This window comes from Neopsephotus bourkii, unplaced genomic scaffold (genome assembly GCF_033783945.1).
Source record: "Neopsephotus bourkii isolate Nb327-2 ecotype Australia unplaced genomic scaffold, CSIRO-AGI_Nbou_v1 NB_923, whole genome shotgun sequence".
Taxonomy (NCBI): Eukaryota; Metazoa; Chordata; class Aves; order Psittaciformes; family Psittacidae; genus Neopsephotus; species Neopsephotus bourkii.
Window position 1 is genome coordinate 2841187 of NW_026901417.1, and position 20786 is coordinate 2861972.

A 20786-nucleotide genomic window follows, 5' to 3' on the forward strand; every position below is an offset into this window, starting at 1 on the left:
ATGGTAATAATAATAATATTAATAATATTGTAGCAAACCTTCAGTTTCTAATCTAAAACTGGTTTTGAAGTTGTATTTTCAACTGAAATTGTTTAATAATGTGAGACTGCTAACTGCTCTATAAATAATTTTCTGCCCAATTGTTTTACGAGTGGAGTCAGATGCCTGTAGGATTTGCTATTTATATTTCAATAGGAGGGACTCAGAAGTGCTGGTGTGTTCTCACAAGGGCAGAGCTATCATGTTACTGTTCCACGCGGTGCTGGAGCATTTTCAGCTGGGCTCAGGGAAAATACAGTCTGATGTGGAATTGAAGCTTCAGGTGTTGCTCGCTTTTTGCCCAGACTCTGTAGGTGAAGGTGGATGGAGCGGGATATGAACAGTGCCCTGCCCGGAAGAGGAGCTGTTCTAATTCGGGCAGAGGGAGTGACGTGCCTGCAGAGGGGCTGGGGTGTGCTGAGATTGCTGAGAGAGCTTCCTAAGTCTGGGTATCTTTCGGGAAGGTGCCTGTGCTGGGCTGTGCTGCCTGGCCTCAGGCTGAGCCTGTTTCCCACTTTCCCGGTCCCTGCTTCCAAAAACCTTTTGCAGAAGAGTTTTCTTGGGTTGTTTTGGTTTTGTTTTGCTTTGCTGTTTTTTTCCCAGCAAAACCTCCAAGTTCACAGACATGTGGGGCTGTGGCTGTTTGCGTGAAGTACGGAGCAGTGAAATAGGTGCTGTCGTGTCAACTGGAAAACGTCTCTTGCTTGGGAATTTCAGGAGGTTTGGGCATGGCTGGTCACTTGACAGCCCTTCCCCCTCCCCAGTTCTAAGGAAAAAAACCCAAGCAACTGGTGTGGCTGCATTTTGTGCTTCAATTTACAAGCATTTTTTGGGTGGAGGAAACCAAGTTTTTTCCTTTCAAAAATCAGCTTGTGCTCATTAGACCAAAATACAGTCATGATGAGAAGGGGTTACTTTTTTCCTCTGAGGCAGGGAGAAGCAGGGATGTGCTGGAGCTGTATGTGGGCTTGCAGCCTCCAAATGGTTATTTGAATTGTAGTAGACCCGATAATACTTAGTTGAACAGTAAGATTTTGGCTTGCAGCCACCAAAGATAACTGCACTGCAGCAAGGAGAGGGAGTCCCCCTCTACACAGCATTGCCTTTATCGCCTGAACAATGATTTTAGCCATGTCTTTTCACGTTGCTATTTCCCAGGCTATCTCATGGCTGTTGTCCAGGTACAGACCAGCCAGCAAAGGCACACTGTGAAGTCCATCCTTGCTTCCTCAGGGGTGGTGATGGATGATGCTGTTGTGCTCAGTGGCTGCCTCAGTGCTGTAACTCTAGATGAGGCTACTGTACTTTAAATATAGAGTCTGTTGTGCTGCCTCGAGTCACACATTTGCATCAGTCATTAGCTCAGAGCACTGCAATTCTAAACGTCTTTCTTGTGAATGCTGATACTGCAGAGTAGTCTTGTGAATTGAAATGGGACCAGCACTGGCAGGAGAGGGAAATGTAGCACTGTGAGAATGTTATTTCCTGGTGGTTTGTGTGCTGCTCTTTTGTGTCTGAATCTGGCCTGCAAAGGAGGATTCAGGAAACACATGATGTTCAGAGAACCTCTTGAGCACCAGCTGTGAAACTTTAAAGGTTAGTTTTTATGGTCGATGCTGCTAATCAGCAGCTACTGATTTGTCATGAGTTAAGAGGGACAAGGGATGCAGGGGGGGAGGCAGAGCCGGGGGTTCTGAACGGTTACATATTGTATTATTCTGTTGACTGTTCCCTCCTAAGCACATCAGGGGAATTTGGCAGAGAGAATAAGCTGTGTCCTGAAGTCACTGGTTGCCTGGCATCATATTAACCCTAACTTCCACCGTGCTAATTGAGTTTTGGTTCAGGCGGCAATAGCAGATCTCTGTACAACCAAGTGACTCCTGAGCAAGCTGGGGAATTAGCTCAGCAAAGGTCCTGTTCCTGAATGCAGCTAAGATCTGGACCCTCACCTCAAGAAAGATTGAGGTGATAGAGTGAGCTTCTCTAGCTCTAACACAAGTAGGGGCACAGGGATGGCAAAGGTGAGGGAACAGTTTGTACCTGAAGGAAGTATTACCTGGGAGAAAAAGGTTGTTGGACAGAGATGAACCCAGGAGGGGTGTGAAGATGATCAGCAGGGAGCCTTGGCTTTGCCTCTCCTGGTACAAGAACTAGGTGATAGCAGAGCACCTCAGTAGATTTCAGGTTTAAAAGAAACAAAACCAGCCTGTGAAGAAAAGGTACCCAACAAGTGTGTAGTTTAAATGGAAGAATCCATTGCCACTGGATGCTGTCAAAGCTTATGGTTTGTGTGGTCTCCAAAGGCGCTTAAACAAATGCTGTGCAACTCAGTGAGCGCCCCGACTCCTGGGGCACTCCTGCAGGGCTTTCCTGTAGCATTTTGGTTGGTAAAGCTTCGGGGTTCCTCATTTCCCTCTGCTGGTAGGGCTTTGGCTTCTGTTCCTTTTCCCCTCAGCTGTCAGCCCGCCTTCTTGATGCTTTCTCTGATGTTGCAGTAGGCAGGGGCTTCTTGGAGTTGTAGTTTACTTCATTACTCTCCATAGATCTTCATTTCTAGTACTACAGAAAACGTTTCTCTGTTCCTTTTCTCTGCCTAATACTCATCAGAGCACTTTTAAAGATTGCTCCTGCATATTAATATATGCTTTAAAAGTGGGGAAAATACCTTGGATTTTACCCACTTACACGCAGGACACTTCCCTCTTGCTTCAAGAACCTTCTGAAGACAGAATTGTGTGTTGCATAGAAGCAGCCTTCTCCAGTGCTTTCCTGTGTGAAAGGTGGATTGGTTTCCCCTGTGGCACTGAGGCACTGGGTGCTGCAGCACGTGAACCCCTCACAGTGCTGTATGTCTGTGGCTCGCTGGTTTGCCTTCCATGTGTGGAAACTGAAATGTCTCACACATGAGCCCCACATCAGTATTATTTTAATTGCAGTGAGTGACAGGCTGATGATGCAAGGACATTTACTGAGATCTATTGTTCAGGAGTAGTTTGAAATGATTCTTTTTAAAGAATAGCTTAATGCAGTGATTCTGGGAAAAGTGCAGTTTAGCTTTTCCTTCCTTTTCTGCTGTGAAAATCCTGCTTCCTGCTGTGACTCACTGCGTTTTGCTCACAGCCATGGCTTTTGAGGAGAACAGACTTTTCATGGGCTTTAGTAATGCTTAGAGAATATTGCAGTGTCAGGAGACAGAGCGGGATTAACAGTATGTGAAATGAGGAGGTGTCTGATCTTAACAGAGGTGTTACTTAAACTCCGTGCATTTAGCTAAGGATCTGAAGGAATTCCAGGCTGAAGAAAACTGTTGGCTGCCAGAGCTTGCAGATGCAAACCACTGGCTGGCTAGGGCAGGGGTACCTCACAGAGGGGTTCTCTACCCCTCCCCACAGGCCCAGCAGAATGCATCGCCTCCTGCCTCTTGAAGGGATTCAGTGTTGTGTACCTCGCTGTAGCTTGTAACCATAGTGAGTCCTTTGATGTTGTTTTTCTTTCTTGCCTTAGAAACAAGACTGCTAATGGAGATTTTCGGAAGGAGCACAGAGAGAGGAGTCGCAGCCCCATAGAGAGGGCTGCTGCCCCGACAATGAGCCTTCATGCCAATCACATGTATGCCTCAATCCCAAGCTTGACCATGGATCAACCTCTAGCACTGACCAAAAACAGCATGGATGCAACCCGGACAGTTGGCATCACACCTACACTGACTTCTGTGGAACGGCAGCAGGTACTGGCTTCTGGTTGACAAGGAGCTGCGGGTGGTTGTACGAATCCTTGCTGTAGACACAATGAGGACTGCGCAGGTGTAAGCAGAACGTATTGTGAGTTACAATAGGTAGGCAATGCTATTCTTCAGGCAAAAAGTGTTTTAAAGATGCACAATAAACGTCCCAGCTCATTGTGTTTGATTTGAATCAGTCACTGGTGTGTCAGTGGCACACATTGACACACCTTTCTCTGATGCTCTGCTAAGCTTGTGAATGCTGTTTTAGTTGGGAATGCAAAGTCCGTGGTTGAACAGAGCTGCAGTGCTAGGCAGTAACCGATGCAGTTTGCAGGCAAAGCAGGTATTCACTGGATCTCCTCTTGGGACTGCTGAAGGGGAGTTGTGAGACAGAAAGGGCATCGCAGAGAATCTGTCACTGAATTTTGCAGGTGAAAGAAGCTGGAATGACCTTAGTTGGTTTAGCTAGCCATAAGCATTCATGGTGTTGTTCATAGCAATGTAGTATTGCTCTTCCACAATGACTTTTCCTAAAGCAAAGTAATTCTTTCTGATTATCATTTATTTCCATATGCTGCAGTGTTCTGGTTTGGTTTTGGCTGATGGTTTGGTTTTTGGCTTGCCATCTTGTATGTTGTGTTTGTTTTTCTTCAGAACTGCTGAAGATGAGCTATCTCTGTGCAGGTTAGACAGTAATAGTTTCCTTCTGTCATACTTGCATTTATCCCAAGTGGAGAGACAAAGCAAGACAATTGAGTTGCGATGAGCTGCAGTGTTGAGAAATCAAACTAGCCCAAGCTCTTCTTCCCTGCTTTCCTCCCTCCCCTGCTGTGATGCCCTGCAAAGGCTAACACTTGGAGCAGATGATGTTTCAGAGGCTGGGGTTTTTCATACACAATGTATGAGAGCTGCTCTTCACCGGAGCCGTGTACTTTACATCTGCTGTGCGGGGTTTCACGGTGGTTGCCTGTGTACACTTGTCTCTTCCATTTTGCTTTGCCAAAAGGTCGAGCTCTGCACTAGCATGGCTGCCCTCTTGCATCACTTGGCACACAGGTTGCAGAGCTATTGTTCCGTGCAGAACGGCTCCTCTTTGCTGTCAGTGTTGGGTGATGACAGAGGAGGAAGGGCCTCACCGCCGCTGACGATACCGGTGCCCTTTGGCAGTGTCCGGGCAGCCGGAGCAGCCACCACCTCTGACAGCAGCCTCTTGGGGTGTTTGACATGGGCCCGTTCCTGGTGCCCGTTACCAGCTTCCTCTCTCGTGTTATCTTTGACATTTTGATCTAAGTTACAATCTGTTTTCTTGGAAAACTGGATGTTGAGGTTAGAGCTTGCTAAGAGCACATTGCAGAAATCATCCAGAGCAAAAAGTGTATTGGAAAACCCAACAGAAACCCAGGTTTGACAATTTGTTCTTTTGTTGAGTTTGGATTGATTGATTTTTTTACACCTTAATATGTTCAATGGGATTTTCATCTTACCCTGTTTCTAATAAAGAGGTGGGAAATAAAATGCCTATGTATTTCAGCTATAAATTCTCAGCTTTTCTCAGTATTCTCATCTAAATCTGCGGTCTGCTCAGAGCACCTGTACACACAGAACTACACATGCCTTACCCTGCCTTGCAGATCCTCTGTGGTGTTGGGATCCTTACTTGCTTCCAAACGTGCACCCTTGTTTGCTGCCTGCCTCTGTCTCTACTTCCCACCTCTTGGATGTCTAAAATACTCCTTTAAAAAGAAAGCAGTGTATATACAGTTCTCAAAACTTGCTTCATAGATGCAAACAGCCTTGGTCCCTAAAAAGAAAATAAATGCCTCCAGAAGAATCAAGTAATTCTTCATTTACTTCTTGCACTTTGCTGCACTGCAGTAAGATGTGAACAGCATCATTCCTGTTGTGTCCAGACACTGTTAAACCTTCCCTTCCAAACTCTCACTTTGGCCTTGCTCTCACTCTGTATACTAAAGTAACACTACATAATGAAAACTCTTTCCTTCCTCATTGACTGTATGTGGTAGTAAGTAAAGCAGTGATTCTTTTGGGCTTGCTGCACAGGTTTTTTAAATGGACAGGAAATTAAAACTGTGTTAATTACAGCAACTCAGTTAATCCTTTGGACACGTACCAGTTAACTTGCATTGGCTGGAGCCAAATGGACTCCTTGCATCATAAAACATACCGAAGATGCAAAGCAAAAATAGTCTAATCCCCTTCATTTCCCTTCAGCCACTTGAAAGACTCAGACGTTCCTCCTCCTTAGGCCTTGTTTCAATGCAACATGTACCTAGTGAACAAGTATAAGAAGAGTGTTTTATGATTACACTGTGCAGAGTACCCATTGCGGAATTCACGTTATGGGATGAACGCTTTGGGGAATTTGCATGTGTTGAGAATGAAGAAGGGTGATGTATGAAGCAGCACTAGAAAAGCAGATGTAATTACAACAGGAAAGTATTTGTGGTCAAGGCTCAGTCAGGTGCTCTTTGTAATTTAATCTTATGGGCTTGTGTTTTGTGCCCAGAGTAGGGAGTACAGGGTCAGCCAGGCTGGGAAGAGTGAGCTCCTGAAGGAAAAAGGGGGCCATCAAGAACTAAGTAACACTAAGGAGGCAAATACCTGCAACATGTGTAAAGCCTGGCTGAGTCCTGGGATCACGGGGATCTGTGGCACCGGAATGGAACAAGTGTTTGCTGTGTTGACATTTAGTTCTGCATATGTAATGTTGTCTGTGGAGTTGAAACAGTTGCTGCGAAATCACTTCAGTGCTTTTAATGATTTGCTTTTACACTGCCCTTTTTCTGTAGGGCTGCTTGTCACTAAAATATCTAAGAACCATGATGGAAATGCACTGTAGTGGTTTTTTAATCAGGCAAAGAAACAACAGCCAAGTATTTGGGGTCTAATGCTCTTTACTGAATTGGATGGTGTCTGGGTTATTTCACTGCTGGGATTCTGTTCGGTGCCTGCACTCTCGAGTGCTGCTGCAGTGAACTGCTGCTGCTGCAGCTTTGGCTGACAGTGACTGACAGTTTCTCTCTTGTCCCCCTCAGAACCGTCCCTCGGTGATCACCTGTGCTTCCGCCAACAACCGCAACTGCAACCTGTCCCACTGCCCCATCGCGCACAGCGGCTGTGCCTCCGCCGTGCTCACGTACCGGAGGCCCGCCAGCAGTAAGTGTGCACCCTGCGCTGCCCCTCGCGCCCTGGGAGAGCAGCACAGCCGTGTTCCCCTCTGCCCAGTGTAGGCACTGATGTGTTAACAAACAGGGATGAAAGGAGGCAAAACAACAGCCACCTCTCTGCAGGCTTTGTAGCCGCTGGGCCCGTGCCACAGGGGAAGTGCTGATTCAGAATTAGGGAGAGAGGGGTTCTTTCTTGTTCTGAAAGCTGCTTTAAACAAACCCACGCCCCACACAAACAAGTAAGTCCTTAGTTACTGTCTAATGGAGACAGTTTCTCCAATCCTTCAGGAGTCAGTAGATTCAGCTGCAGTCACAAAAACCTCTTCCTGAAGGTACAAATACTCTTCCGAAGCAAATACCCTCCATCTCAGTCTGTGTGGGTAGCACACATTGCTGTGGAGGGCAGCTGCTCCCAAGCAGGGCGCATCAGCTTTCTGCCTTCTGTGCACCAGCAAGACAGAGGTAGGGCCCTGGAATTCCACAGTGGGTGGGTGTGTGGTTGTTACTCAGAGAACATCCCTGTATTGTTGAAAACTGAAGCGGGGCCCTGGAGGAGACCTGCACTGGTGTGAAGGACCTGAGAGGACACAAGTTTGCTAGAAACCTGCTGTTACTTGTCCAGGGCGAGCTCCCTCATCGAGCCCCAGCTGTATTTACATGGGCTCTGCAGCAGGGGTGAACCTTGTCAGGGAATACTTGTCTCGTGTCACTTGAGCAGGTCTTGGTGCCAACGCTCCAGTGTATTTCGGGATCAGTCAAGCCTGGCTGTGGCACCAAGGGCAGTCGCGTGGATCCTGCCAGTTTGAAGGGGACTTTAAAGATAAATCTCATGTAGACACAGATAATGTTTCTAAAGCATAAAACTGCAGCTCTCTCACATCGGGCCTGAAGAATCAACTACTATTGCTCTGCAAAACCTGGTTTTTAAGGTTGTTTCTTTTGCAATTCTATGGTGCTGTTTTAATGCTTGCAGTACCTAACGCAGAGGCACTAAATCAGTCGGCTTTCAGACTGGCTCCCAGCACAAAGTAGGTAGAGGAAGGTGATACCCTGAAATCAGCGTTTGGCACGCTGTAATTCAGAACGATGTCTCCTCATGTCCAACTGGTATCAGCAGGCCTGGGAGCTGATTTTAAAGAACTGCTTCCATCTTTAATCCTATTTAAATAGGGCTTCTATGGGATTGTTTGGGAGAGCGTTTAAATAGAACGAGAGCTGTAGTTGTTACTAGCCTGAGGAAGAATTAAAACTGTATATAAAACGCTTAACAGCTGCAGGTTGCAGAAATACAAAGATATTTAACTCAATTTATGACTTTTCTTCATTGTAACCCCTTGCATCTACTCCCTCCATTCACCAGCAGCTCTGTACTGCTGTGAAGTCTTGCTTTATGCTGAGGAAAACAGGAGCAATGCCAGGATTCTGCCCTGAAATAACGCCCTCTCTGCCTCCTTTCCCCTGTGCAGCTACCACTGCCTGCGACCCGGTGGTGGAAGAGCACTTCCGCCGAAGCCTTGGCAAGAATTACAAGGAGCCTGAGCCGGTGGCAAACTCGGTGTCCATCACGGGATCGGTCGATGACCACTTTGCCAAAGCACTTGGGGATACGTGGCTGCAGATCAAAGCTGCGAAGGACGGCGTCTCGAGCAGCCCCGAGTCCGCGTCGCGGCGGGGCCAGGCTTCCCCCTCCTCTCACATGGTCAATCATAATCACTCGCCCTCGGTGGTCTCCTGAGGACCGGGACCCTTGTGAATTTGCATGGTTTGACTGAGCTTTGAACAGTGCTTAAGGTAGTGTCGGGGAAGGGAGGTTAGTTTTGAACACACGTTTTTGTGTACTCACTTTGTTTGTGAAAGGGTGCCCTTAAAGACGATAGCAGGAACTATTTCATAACGATTCATCTGATGTAGCATCCTTTTTTTCCTGCCTCAGTTACCAAAGAAACCTCTGATGCAAATCTGCCGCCCCTTAAAAAAACTAATGCACGCTAATCCACAAAAGCCATCACACTTAGTTGGTTGACCCAAGTGCTTTCTGCTTTTATTAGCTTCTTGAAACTAGAATCTGTCTGGTTTGCTTACGTTGCTTTGGGGTTTTTTGTTTCGTTTTGGTTCTTTTTCCCTCTGTGAAGTAACGTTGTATGTATATACTTGAAAAGAACTGTCATGTATGATTTGCACTATTGGAGGAGGACTGAAGTTGCATAGCAACTTTCTGGAAGATGCTAATATTTTGAGGGCAAACTGCTGAAAAAAGGGTTTAAGGATGACATTTCTATCAGTTTGATTTATTTTTTTTCTTAAAGCAAAACCGCTTTGGAAGGGGAAGTCTCATACAGGTTATAGGTCTTTCTCTCTTTAGATTTCAGGTGCTTTAGTGCTTGCAACTGGACTGCATAATTGACAGAACACGGGCATTTTTTCCTAAACACTGCAGTTTGCTAGAGTAGAGCTGAGGTCGGAGGGTTCAATAGTGCTTAACGATGCATGTTTTATGAAAAATAGCTGGTATCTATTAATGTATAGACAGTAAGAATCATAATACTTATTAGCTTTTCTTCAGAATTAGTTTATTTTTGTCAGTAACAATCCTAGATATACTTACTGCTGGTACAGTTGTACTCTATGATATTTGTATTTGATATTCACTTTAGTAGCAGCCAGCAAAGAGGACAGCCTCAGGCCAGGCCTCGGACGACGCAGTCAGAGATAGATGGTGCGTGGTACAGGATGCTACAGCTTTGCGCATGACCGAGTCATTGTTCCTGTCTGCTTAACCAGGGATTTGCTTCCTGACCCCAAGTCTGTGTAATCCACCTTGAACCAGCTGCAGAAACGGTTATCTCGGCTGGACAACAGATTGTTACAGTTTGTGAAATATGACCTTTAGGGTTTTTTAAGCTTATCCATAAGCCTATGCCGAGTTGCAGCATACATTCCTCCAGTAGAGAACGTTATACAGGTATTACTGCGTTTATTATCATTTGCTATATTAATAGCTACTAACTAGAAAGTAGGCGATAGAGGCAGGTGTAAACCCACAGCTGGGCTAGTAAAGAGCTTTTCTTCTTGTTACATGTAACTGCTCTCCCCCAGACATTCCATCTTCCCAGTACAGTTGCAACTAGGGCTTTGTTTTTCTACTGGGTTACCTGAAACAATTGGTTCAGTGTAGAAGGTTAGAACTAGCTGGAAGATGAACTACATGTGATGTATTATGGACTACGTTACAGTATTGGGTCCATTGTGGCTTTTACTTCTGTGTTTTTGTTTTCTTTTTTAAGCTATTTAATTTGGAAGGATCGGGAGATTGGCTCTTGCTCTGGTTGAGAAGGTGGCTGCTCAATTCTCTTTAACAGATGAAACCCCCACCACCTAAGCCCCCAGTTTGACACATTTCACTACCATCCTACTGGGTAGTCAACGCTTCCTTGCTTTGGCATTCAGTACCCTACTCTCTGTAGGAAGATTGTTAAAAGAACACTTTTTTATATAGGTAACTTTAAGACCATCGTTACGCTGTGCGTAAAGAATGTACAGAGAAATTTGTAGGTATTTTTTGAGGAACAATTAATTTGTTAATGATATGTAGCTATTTAATTTTTCCCTTTCCTTTATTGTAATCATTCTTCTTTGTTTGGAGAAAAAAGTTGATCTTTTTGGTTTTTTTTTTTGTTGTAGATTTGTCTGTAATACAGTAAAAGTGCAGGAACACAGTTATTCTATGAGAACACTGCATTAGCATTAATAGCCACTAGTTTGTTATTGCTACAGGCTACTGAGCATCGTAACATTAAATACTAATGCTGTAGATGGACTCTGTGGAAAATGTGACTCCTCTATTTCTTTGTAAACACAAATGAGATGATGTTTCTAAAGCTGATGTTTTCAATAAGAGCTGTTTTACAAGGTTACATTTACTTATCTGAGATAGGTAAATGGATTTGAGGGCAATAAAGATGTAATGCGACCTGTCCGGTAAAACACGTATTAGACACAATAATGTCCTGAGAGCCAAAGGGGTGGGGAGGGGGGGAAGGAAACTAAACTGAAGCCACTGCTGTGCGTGGTGGTGGTTCCCTCACGGAGCCGGGTCACCTACAGCTGCGTTTGGCAGACTCTGTGTTTGTAAATGTGTAAAATATGTCTCCCGCGGCCGCATCCCACCGGGAATGGGGCGGGAAGAGACAGCTGTTTGGTTTTGTTTTGTTTTGGGGTTTTTTGTACTTAAAAGTAGCCTTAAAGAACAATAAAAGTGCTCTTAAATCACCGTGTGTTGGTGTCTCTGCTGTGGGATGGGGGGGGCACTGCTTGGGAGGACATGGGCTGGGGGGGGTCAGGGAAGCCGGTTCCTGCATGGCTCATCAGACACCAGTGTCCTCATCCTGGTCTGTCCCTCTTCAGGCTCTATCCCTGCTGAAGGCAGCTGTATTTCCAAGGTAGAAATCGAGGGGCTTGTGCTTCGGGCCAGCAGCACTTCCAGTGAGTGTTTTCCATTCATTCATTTGACTGGGAATGGTTAATCCTGAAAACCAAAATCCTTAAAAACCTGATTACCTGATTTTGAGGAAGTTGGGTGAACCGTGCCCAAGCCTTCAGAGGAACTTCAACTGAATGTAGGAGGAGTCTCTGGAATTAGAGGAGGAAACCCTAAACCCAAGGAGACACAAAGTTACTGGTGTATTGGACGTGCCTGAATGGTTTGAAAAGCCAGGTAGGGGTAATGGATTTCAGTGTCACTGGAACAGGTGAGACTGTTCCAGTCAGTGGCTGGGTTTGGGAGGTCCCATTAGGACACATCCAGCATTGATGAGTTTAACGCAGCTGAGCCACAGCCCTCTCCCCATGTCCATGGAAAGCAGCTAAATACACGCACACATTAAGAGCCCCTGGGAGGGAGGCCGGTGACAGAGAGCCTCACAGTCTGCTTCCTGATGGGAGCTGGCTTCCTGTTAGGAAAAAGCATCCCTGCACCAACATTTTGGGGCCTACGTGATGCAGGACCAGCAGCATGGCTGCCTTTCAGGTCAGTAACTTACCCTGCTCTGTTCTCTATGTGATACAGGTTAAAACACAGACATTTTTCTGCCACATAATCTTTCTCATTATTAGTAATGTTACACGAAGGGTGGCACCATGGCCTAGAGAAACTGGACCCTACACACATACTTCACATGATTACTAAGTCCTACACTATTTGTCGTGGCTTATCTTCTCTGACCTAAACAAAAGGTAACTTCCCACTGTGCATCCATAACCTCACCCCTGTGCATACACACAGACCACATTATTTGTGTTAATTCCATTCAAAGCAGGGGTTTAGTTTAGAAACCAGACCTGACATCCCAAATACACCAGGGATGGAATTTGCATCTTTCTGCATCGTTCAGCAGTGCATCCATCACTCCTGGATGCAGTTTCTATGTATTCCAAGCTATTTTAGCTGTGAACATGAACTTCACACACAAACACACAGAGTAGACAGTGACGGCTTGATGCAACAGGCATGTGCATCCGTGTGTAGCACAGGGGCAGTGCTGCTGCCTGTGTACTTGCTACATCTGTACCAACAACAGATGTGTGCAGCACCAACAGTGCTGCAGGTACCTGACCACAGGGAACCTTCCCAGGGGATCTTCCTCACCCTGGGGGTTGTTGGGAACTTAATTGCACAACATTTATCCCCTTTGCAACCCCAGCAGCAGGCAGCAGGTACCACACCGTGCCTGTGCTCAGGAGAGCTGCAGTGCTGTCGGATGCATGTTGAGATTCTTGCCACTGCTGCGGCCGCATGTAAGGCAGCCACACTGACAGTGCAGCTGACCTGCTGGACCTTACAACTGGACTGTTCACAACACAGGAAGGTGTAACCAGCCCAACACCAGAGATGGAGCTGTCTGGCACCAGCAGGACATCCTGCTCCACAGGCTGTGCTGGGGCCAGTGGGGAGCAAACCAGGTCCTGCTGGGAGGCCAAAGCAGCCCATGCTGACAGCACCCCAACGCTCCTGCAACCCTGTTCCAGAGGCCTGTGTGCAGCAGCAGCACTGGCAGCCTGCGACCCAGCCACAAGGGCTGCCGGAATGGAGCCAACCCCACACCACCGAGTCACGTTGCTCAGTGATGCCCTGGCACCGCGCGTCGGGAGGGTTTCAGATGCAGGTTGTGCCGGGGCTGTACTCACTGGTGCTGGCCCCATCACCACTGTCTTTAGATCCTTCTTGAGGAAGAGTGAAGGAAGAAACCAACCAGTCTGCATCCTCCTGGCACAGGAGCTTCCCCATCCTCTGGCATGGATACAGCTCCAGGTACACTGACCAGCAGACAGTGGTGAAGCACACTTCATCCTGAAGGGCCAACAACAGAAAATGCACCAATTCAGTAACTAAACCATACTGATTTAAGAATTGTTAGAGCTCTCCTTCCACAGGAACATGCTGCACCTCTGCGGAGCAGCTCTCTCAAGCGCACGTCCTGTGCAGAAGAGCCAGAACAGATAATTTGCTTGAATCTAACTGCAGTTACATAGAGCTCCACAGCAGCTGCCTTGCCCTGCAGACAAAGCTCTCCCATTTCCCCTTGGTGCTCTCCTGTCACAGCACACAAAGCAGCAGCCCCTGCATCTCTGGTCTGTGCAAGGGAGTGCTCTGTCCCAGGGCTTTCCTAGGGCTGCTCCACCCACGATTGGTGCTGGGAGGCTCCCGCAAGCACCGCTCCACACCACAAGTGACACCCAATGCCCTGCGGGGCTCCTGCTCCACAGCAGGGCACGAGCCTCGAAAGGGAGCAGCAGACCTGGGCAGATCTCACTCACCCCTGACCGGTGGCAAAGCCCGGAGTGAAACCATGCAGCTACGAGGCCTTCCCCCTCCTGCTCAGCCTCCAAACCTCCGTGACTGTAGCGAAGTCCAAGCCTAATCCTGTCCAAACGCGCACCCAGGGAGACGCTGCTGCTCACCAGGCGTTTCTGGGGAGAAGGTAAGGGGAGAGGAAGCCCCAGGCACCGCTTCCACCTCCAGCTCTCTAATCTCACACTTTCCCTGGGCATTCAGGAGGTCACAGCAAGCTCACGGATCTCAGGAGCACCCTCAGTATGGGCCGAAAGATGCTGCGGGAGGAGGCCAAGCCCAGCACTGAACAGTTGCTGCCAGTGGTTGAAGTGCAAGACAATGACCTACACGTTGTATTCAATTAGAACTCCGGGGGTGGATCTGTCCCTGGACACAGAGCTGGGAGCAGGAGCACCCTGCTGCTGCAGGAGGCGTCTGTGCAGCGCTGCAGCTGCTCATTCTCAACTGCAGCTCAAAGCCTTCAGCCTTCCCTAAACCAGCTCTGACCGGGGGATGCCCGTGCCCAGCATGTGCCCACGGCCACCCTGGACCAGCTGGGGAGGCGGGCACCAGGTCTGAACTGTGCTCAATTCTGCTGCCACCCCTGAGCGTTCACAGAGACCCACGCCGAGGGGAAGGGATGTGCTGAGAGCAGAGCAGGGCCCAGCCCCCTGCATCGGGCCCATGGGAGCCTTCTGCAGGCCGCTGGCCCAGGGACCCCCTGCCACAGGCAGAGCCCTCGGCATCCACCTACCTCACCCGCAGGGTTTTCCCTCTCCTTGGCCCTTCCACACCAGTGAACATGGACTTACTCTGCCACGGGACAGAGAGGGGCTGCAGAACACCAGGCTCTCCGCAGGATGAGCTCCTCCTATGTGGCTCTGGCTTCCGGTGCTAGAAGTGGATCCTGTCATGCTGGAGGCAGCCCCCAAACTCACCTGACAACAGAATCCACAGGAACATTAAACAGGAAACTCTCATGTTTTCCTTTGTGACCCAGTCATCACAGGAACCCAATCCATCAGACCACCACGTGCTGCAGGGGTTCTATGGCTGCCAACTGCTGCATCACTTAAGCATCTCCACCCGTTGGCCTGGGATTCATCTCACTGGATACTGAGTGCCATGCATCAAGATTTTAACACAGCTGGAAAAACCAAAGATCCTTTCTCTATAGCTTCTAAATAATGACACAGCAGTTGCTGACTCCCAGAAGAACCCACCTCATGACGTTCACATCAGGCTGTCTCAGCTTGCAGGCTGGCCAGTCACTGCTCTCTGCTGCACCCTTCACTCTGATTTCACATTTCATTTTGCTGAGCAGCAGCTTTCTTACGTGCCAAGGAGAACATCTGTCTTCTCTCCATCACAAAGGCAGACACGAAGGCAGCTGCCAGCACGAAGCTGTGTCAGCCCCGTGCCTGCTACATTTAATAGTCAAAAAGCTGCTTATCTAAAGACTGGTTACTCAGTTCTCAGCCTAAACCCAGCCTCTCACCCAGAAACGCTGGGTTGGGATGGTTGGGTTTTTGGAGGGGGAAGTGGGGATGACAGTAACACATAGAACTAACAGAGATGAAAGCAACGGCCTCGACTTTCCTTTGCCTGTTTCCTTTTCCTTTTCCCTCTCTCCTTCCAAGTGAGAAGCTCTTGGACTCCTGCAAAGGCTACAGAAATCCTCAGACTTGGCTTCGTGAGCAGCACAGGCGTGTTTTCGAGCAGTACCCCAGGTGAGGCAGCATTTGCTGTGTGGTGCTCTCCAGCAGCAGCAAAGTCCCTTTCCCTTTCCCTTACCTCCACTGTGTTTATAAATCCCTTTACTTAACCTGATGGTACTTTCACCCATCACCATCTGACAGCATTCACAGTTACTGGCACTGTGTGGCTGCTGCAGCCCCTTGGTCTGTGACACAAACACCACTGTTGTGAAAACAAACCCACGGGAACAGAGCAGCAGAGAGCTGAGGTCTCACCTCCGATGCTCCCGATGGGCAGCAGCAGCCATGGACATCACCGCCTGCGGAACGCGCGCTTCGCCCTGAGCTCTTCACAGCACCAACAACCTGCTCTCAAAAGGAATTACAACAAGGACATGACTCCATAGAATCACAGAATAGTTTGGGTTGGAAAGGACCTTCAGATCATCCAGTTCCAACCCCCTGCCATGGGCAGGGACACCTCACACTAAACCATGGCACCCAAGGCTCTGTCCAACCTGGCCAATGGGCAAGACACGACCCCAGGGAGAACCTCCTGCCCCAACCTGACCCCTGCCAATGGAAGCACTGGGAAAAATAAATGGGAACAGATACCAAACTGATGATGACTGTTCTTCCCTGTGAGGGTGCTGAGGCGCTGGCACAGGGTGCCCAGAGAAGCTGTGGCTGCCCCATCCCTGGCAGTGCTCAAGGCCAGGTTGGACACAGGGGCTTGGAGCAGCCTCTAGTGAAATGTGTTTTGAACCACTCCTGTCATTTCATGCGTTCGCTAACAGCCTTCAGCCTCCCCAGCCCATACAATGGAGCGGCATCAGCTCAACTGCTGAGCTTTCAGGTGGGGAAATGAATGCAAGTCCTGCAAAGCAGCACCACAGAACACGGTGGGATGCAGGGCTCTTGGTTTAAAGATTTTCATGGCAAGAGCAGTTTTCCTCACAACACACAAATGATGCTTTTGTTACTGCCAGGCCTACAAACATAGCCTGTAATGTGAGTCAAGCCGTGACCTTTCAGGATGATGCAAGATCAGCAGCACTGAATCAAACGCTGACACTTGAGTGATTAATCCCACAACTACAACCATTTCTGCTTGGAAATGCAGACAGAGGAGTGCGGGATCTCCTCCTGCTCCCCCTTGCTACAGCTGAACTCTGCGTGCAGTTCAGTCCTACCAGCTCTCACAGGAAATGTGAAAAGGCCTGGGCAAAGGCTGAGGATTCAAGTCAATAGCAGCAGATCTAACAATAATACATCATTAAAGAGAGGCTAATGAAGGCAGGAGGAAATATTCTCCTATTTATATGAAAAGTTGGCTCCTTTGACAGTTGTCCCTGACAGATCCCATCTTCCCTCCCCTCTGTCCTCCTGTGCCATCCTCCCAGATGCATTTTCCCCTATGGGAAGTGTTAATTTACCTGCACAGCCAACCCAGCTCACACATCAATCCCTGCCCTCCTCTCCCTGGGTCTGCTGCTGGCCCCTTCCCTCCACCCGCACCACATGTACGAAGCACCAGAGCCCCTTCACACCACTGTGCCTGCTGAAGCTGCAGTAACCTGGCACAAAGTGCCTCGGGGCTGCCATAAAACCAGAGTAACTTGCCAAACTGCAACAGTGACACCTGCCCAAGGCTCCAAAAGCTGCAACTGTGCAGAGCTTTCCTTGAACTGACTTCTTCTACAGCGTAAGTCCTTCCTTTGCGCCATTAACAGCAATGAAATCTATACTCGGAATGCAGATCTCCAGAGCTCAACAGAAAACTGTGAGTGCATCCAATCTGATTTGCTGCCCAGAATGTAACATCTAACCCGGGTATACTGACACATAGAGCATCACAGCTGCCAACTATGTGCTCTTGCTACTGGAGAACCAACAGCACTTGGGCTTGGGGACTTCTTTACACTACTCCACAGCCATTCAAAACTGTTTTTTCTGCCTCTATAATACTAAAGAAAGGATCCAGACCATTGCTTTTGTATTACTTGCTGGCTGCTTGCCCTCCACAGACACCAAGGCATAACAAAGAGAACACGAATCAAAGCACTGCAGGGACAAGGAAGCCTTCTCGCCATGCAGGTATTTTGCCTGTAACTTAGGTGAGCACTGTAAGGTGGAAAGGCAGTAGCACCAGTGCCTCACTTAGGTGAGCACTGTAAGGTGGAAAGGCGGTAGCACCAGTGCCTCACCACAGCCCTGTTGTGTACTCACAGAACTCCCTGAAATCGTGAGAAAATATTCCACTTGGATTTTTCAGAAGCCAAATTAAAATCAGGTTATTATAAATAATTACGCTTGGGAATAACGCTGTTCTCGAGGCCCGTAGCTTCACATTTCCAAGTCTTGCTACACAGCCACAAACAGATGTGCCCATTTTTAAATTAAAGAAAAAATAAACCAGATTCTTGGGAACCGAAGGAACACAAAACCAAACCCCTGGTGTTGGGAGAGCAGCAACAACATTCTGGGAGCGGAGAATGCTGTCATCTACCCCACTGGTCAGACTGGGGGACAGTAAAGAGTCTCTCCTCAGGAAGCCTCCATTGCTGAGCTCTGCAGCCCTGATGTGAGAATCAGCTACACTACAACCTCGAACCAAAACACTTCAAGAGCTTCCACGCAGGGTGGTGTTTAAGTCTGCTTAAGCCAGTGCGTTGGTCTAACTCCTCTGCAGGTGCACATTAAGAATGTTCCTCTCCTTCCTGAGAGCACTAGAAAAGCAGGGTGACAAAAGAGAAGCAGCAACTTCTGCAACAGAGAAAGGGAGAAGTGGAAAGTGTCTGGCTATCCTCTGCTCCCTTAATAAGCTCTGAAACCCTATAGCTTGAGCAACCCAAGAGGAAGCCCCAACACAGAAGAAAACTGACGCTAAACCTCAGGAGAACTTCCCATAGATGGCCAGGCCCTGGCCAGCAGAAGGGCCAAGACCTGTCAATATGCATGGAAACACACTGAAGCTCTAAGGAGGAATGTAAGTTATTCCACAGCAGTGACAATACCTCTGATGGGAAAGCTCCCAAACTGGGGCACCCCTGATCCACTGCTCCTAAAGCCTCCAATAGGAAGCCAATCTCTTGATAGCTGTTGTGTCCTGGCTCGTTTCCACGTTCCTCTGCTTCTGGCACTTCTGCTTTTCTTCTGCCCCTTCATACCCTCTCCCATCTAGAATGGAAATAGGGGAAGAACAGAAAATGCTAGCACAGTAGGACAGAAGAATTGCTGGAGCTTCATTACAGCAGAGATCTGGGGCAGTGGGCAGTGATTTCAAAGGCTCTCAGTTCGTTTGCTCTTCTCTCATAACTGAAGTTTTGTGTTTCTTTTTGTGGAAAGTTTCACTGGAGAAAACAGCCAATGACTAAGCTGTGACAGCCCAGTAAACCACACCAACATCACTACCACCACTCTGCAGTCCAACAAACTGCAGGTCCTGGCTACTTACTTACACCTTGTACTCGGTTGGGGACCAGTTCTCTGCATTTCACTCAGGAAATGGACAAGGAAAGGGGTTTTTCTCCCCTGGAGAACAATTCCAGTCTAGGGTGAGATCTAATCAGAAATGCTTGGTAATTAAGAACATGAAAAAAACCCAACCAAGTCCAATTCTTACTTGCTTCTTGCTTCTTCATTCTTCTGTTCCGATACTGAAGTGAATGCACACCTTCCTCCTGCAAATGAACCCAAGCCTTTAGTTCTAGGAGAACACAACTGATACTATTTCTAGCCACTCTCAGACTGGATTGCTATATTGCTACCCTGATTTCCAGTGGTGCTAACAACCCAAGCTGAGTGAGGACCCAAGTCCCTTAGGGAGCAGCATACATGTGCTGTGAAACAGTGAAGTGTCCCCCAGTCAGACTGGTAACAACCAACACAAGCCTCAAAACCAGAAACTCATTTTAAGAAGTGCACCCCACTGACTTTGTCCTTCTCTGTGCTTTTTTTCCACGCGAGTAACAAAGCACTTTTATCCTGGTAAGCGTATTATCCAGCACATCCATGCAAGAAAGAGCAGAACTGAAACAGCAAGCAGTTAAAAGTTAACACTTTTATTTAATCCTCTGCTACACAAATGGAGTTTTTAAAATACATGCTTAAGATAAGATTCTTTTTTCCTTTCAGAATTCCAAAACTCTAAGACATCATCAGTCTGGTTTAGAGCATCCAAAAATCAAGGCAACTGAATTTCACTTCCGTCCAAGCTGATTAAAAGGTACTAAAAGACAATGCTAGAGATGAGATATACCTGTATGATCCCTGTACGTGCCCTGTGTCAATGCCTAGCAAGGTTGGTCTTCTGTCCTATGCACTTACTCAGCAGAAGAGGCTCCACCAAAGCATGCTTAGACAGAGGATGGGAGGTGGAGATGATGTGACTTTCTGTGGCCTCACTGGGCCTCTGTGGTACAGCTCGTATGTTCTGCCTCGTCCATCTTCCCATGTCTATGAGTACTACGTAAAGGACAAAACAGCCTTAAATAAGAAGCGTTTTTTAAAATAATAATAATAATTACATTAGTGTCCAATCTGTGAAAGCTGGAACACAACATTTCAGCTTAGACGTTTCTGAAGCCACAATAACTGACTACTATGGCAACAAGATCACTAAGAAAAGGTAATCTGGTCATACTCTGGAACAATGTTCTGCTGCATGTCCCTGTGGCATGAATGTCAGCCCCCCTCCTGACACACAGCTGACATTTAAACCACATTCTTTTCCAGTATCTCAGACCAACAGGTATGTTGTTACTCACTGTTCCCACCTGGTTTTTAAGCACTGCATATCTTGATGTTATTTACCAGAATCTCTTAATGACATTTCCACATACTAACAACAGGAAGCTAAATTAAGTAGCAGATACTATAACTGCTGGAAATGAAATGAGAGCATCTGCAGCAACAGGAACGTTGCACACACACTAGTTGACTTGCTCCCTGTTTCTCCCTGTCAAACCAGAGTGTGGTTAACAAAGCAGCTTATGTCAAGTTTGTAGTGTCAGTACTAGTGAACTCCAGTGAAATGCAGTTAGCAAGCAATGGAAATGCCGTACCCAGGATTGCTGAGAGCACCAGTGACACAGTGTCAGGCAGTGGGTGAGAATGATCTAGCTATGTACTGCGCTATCAGCTGCTGCCTGCAGGCAGATCAGGTATAGCTCCCTCGTTCCTAACTGCATGCAAGCGACATACAAGAGTAGACTTTTAATGAGTTAATTATTTTAATTAGTGGAAAATCGTCTTTAGGTTTGTGTGACCCAGTAACTGTCTCAGAGCATTCCCAACTCAGTACC

General features: G+C 47.6%; 1 protein-coding gene across 2 annotated transcripts in view; it reads left to right on the top strand.

Annotated features, from left to right (window-relative positions):
• The window catches only part of VGLL4 (vestigial like family member 4), a 75915-nt gene extending 64975 nt beyond the window's left edge, over positions 1–10940 (top strand). For both annotated transcript variants that reach the window (XM_061357867.1, XM_061357866.1), the window contains 3 exons: positions 3547–3769; positions 6823–6943; positions 8421–10940. In XM_061357867.1, the coding sequence (XP_061213851.1) occupies positions 3547–3769; positions 6823–6943; positions 8421–8689 (613 nt within the window). In that variant the 3' untranslated portion in view covers positions 8690–10940. The remainder of the gene's footprint in view (positions 1–3546; positions 3770–6822; positions 6944–8420) is intronic.
• The last annotated feature ends 9846 nt before the right edge of the window (positions 10941–20786 follow it).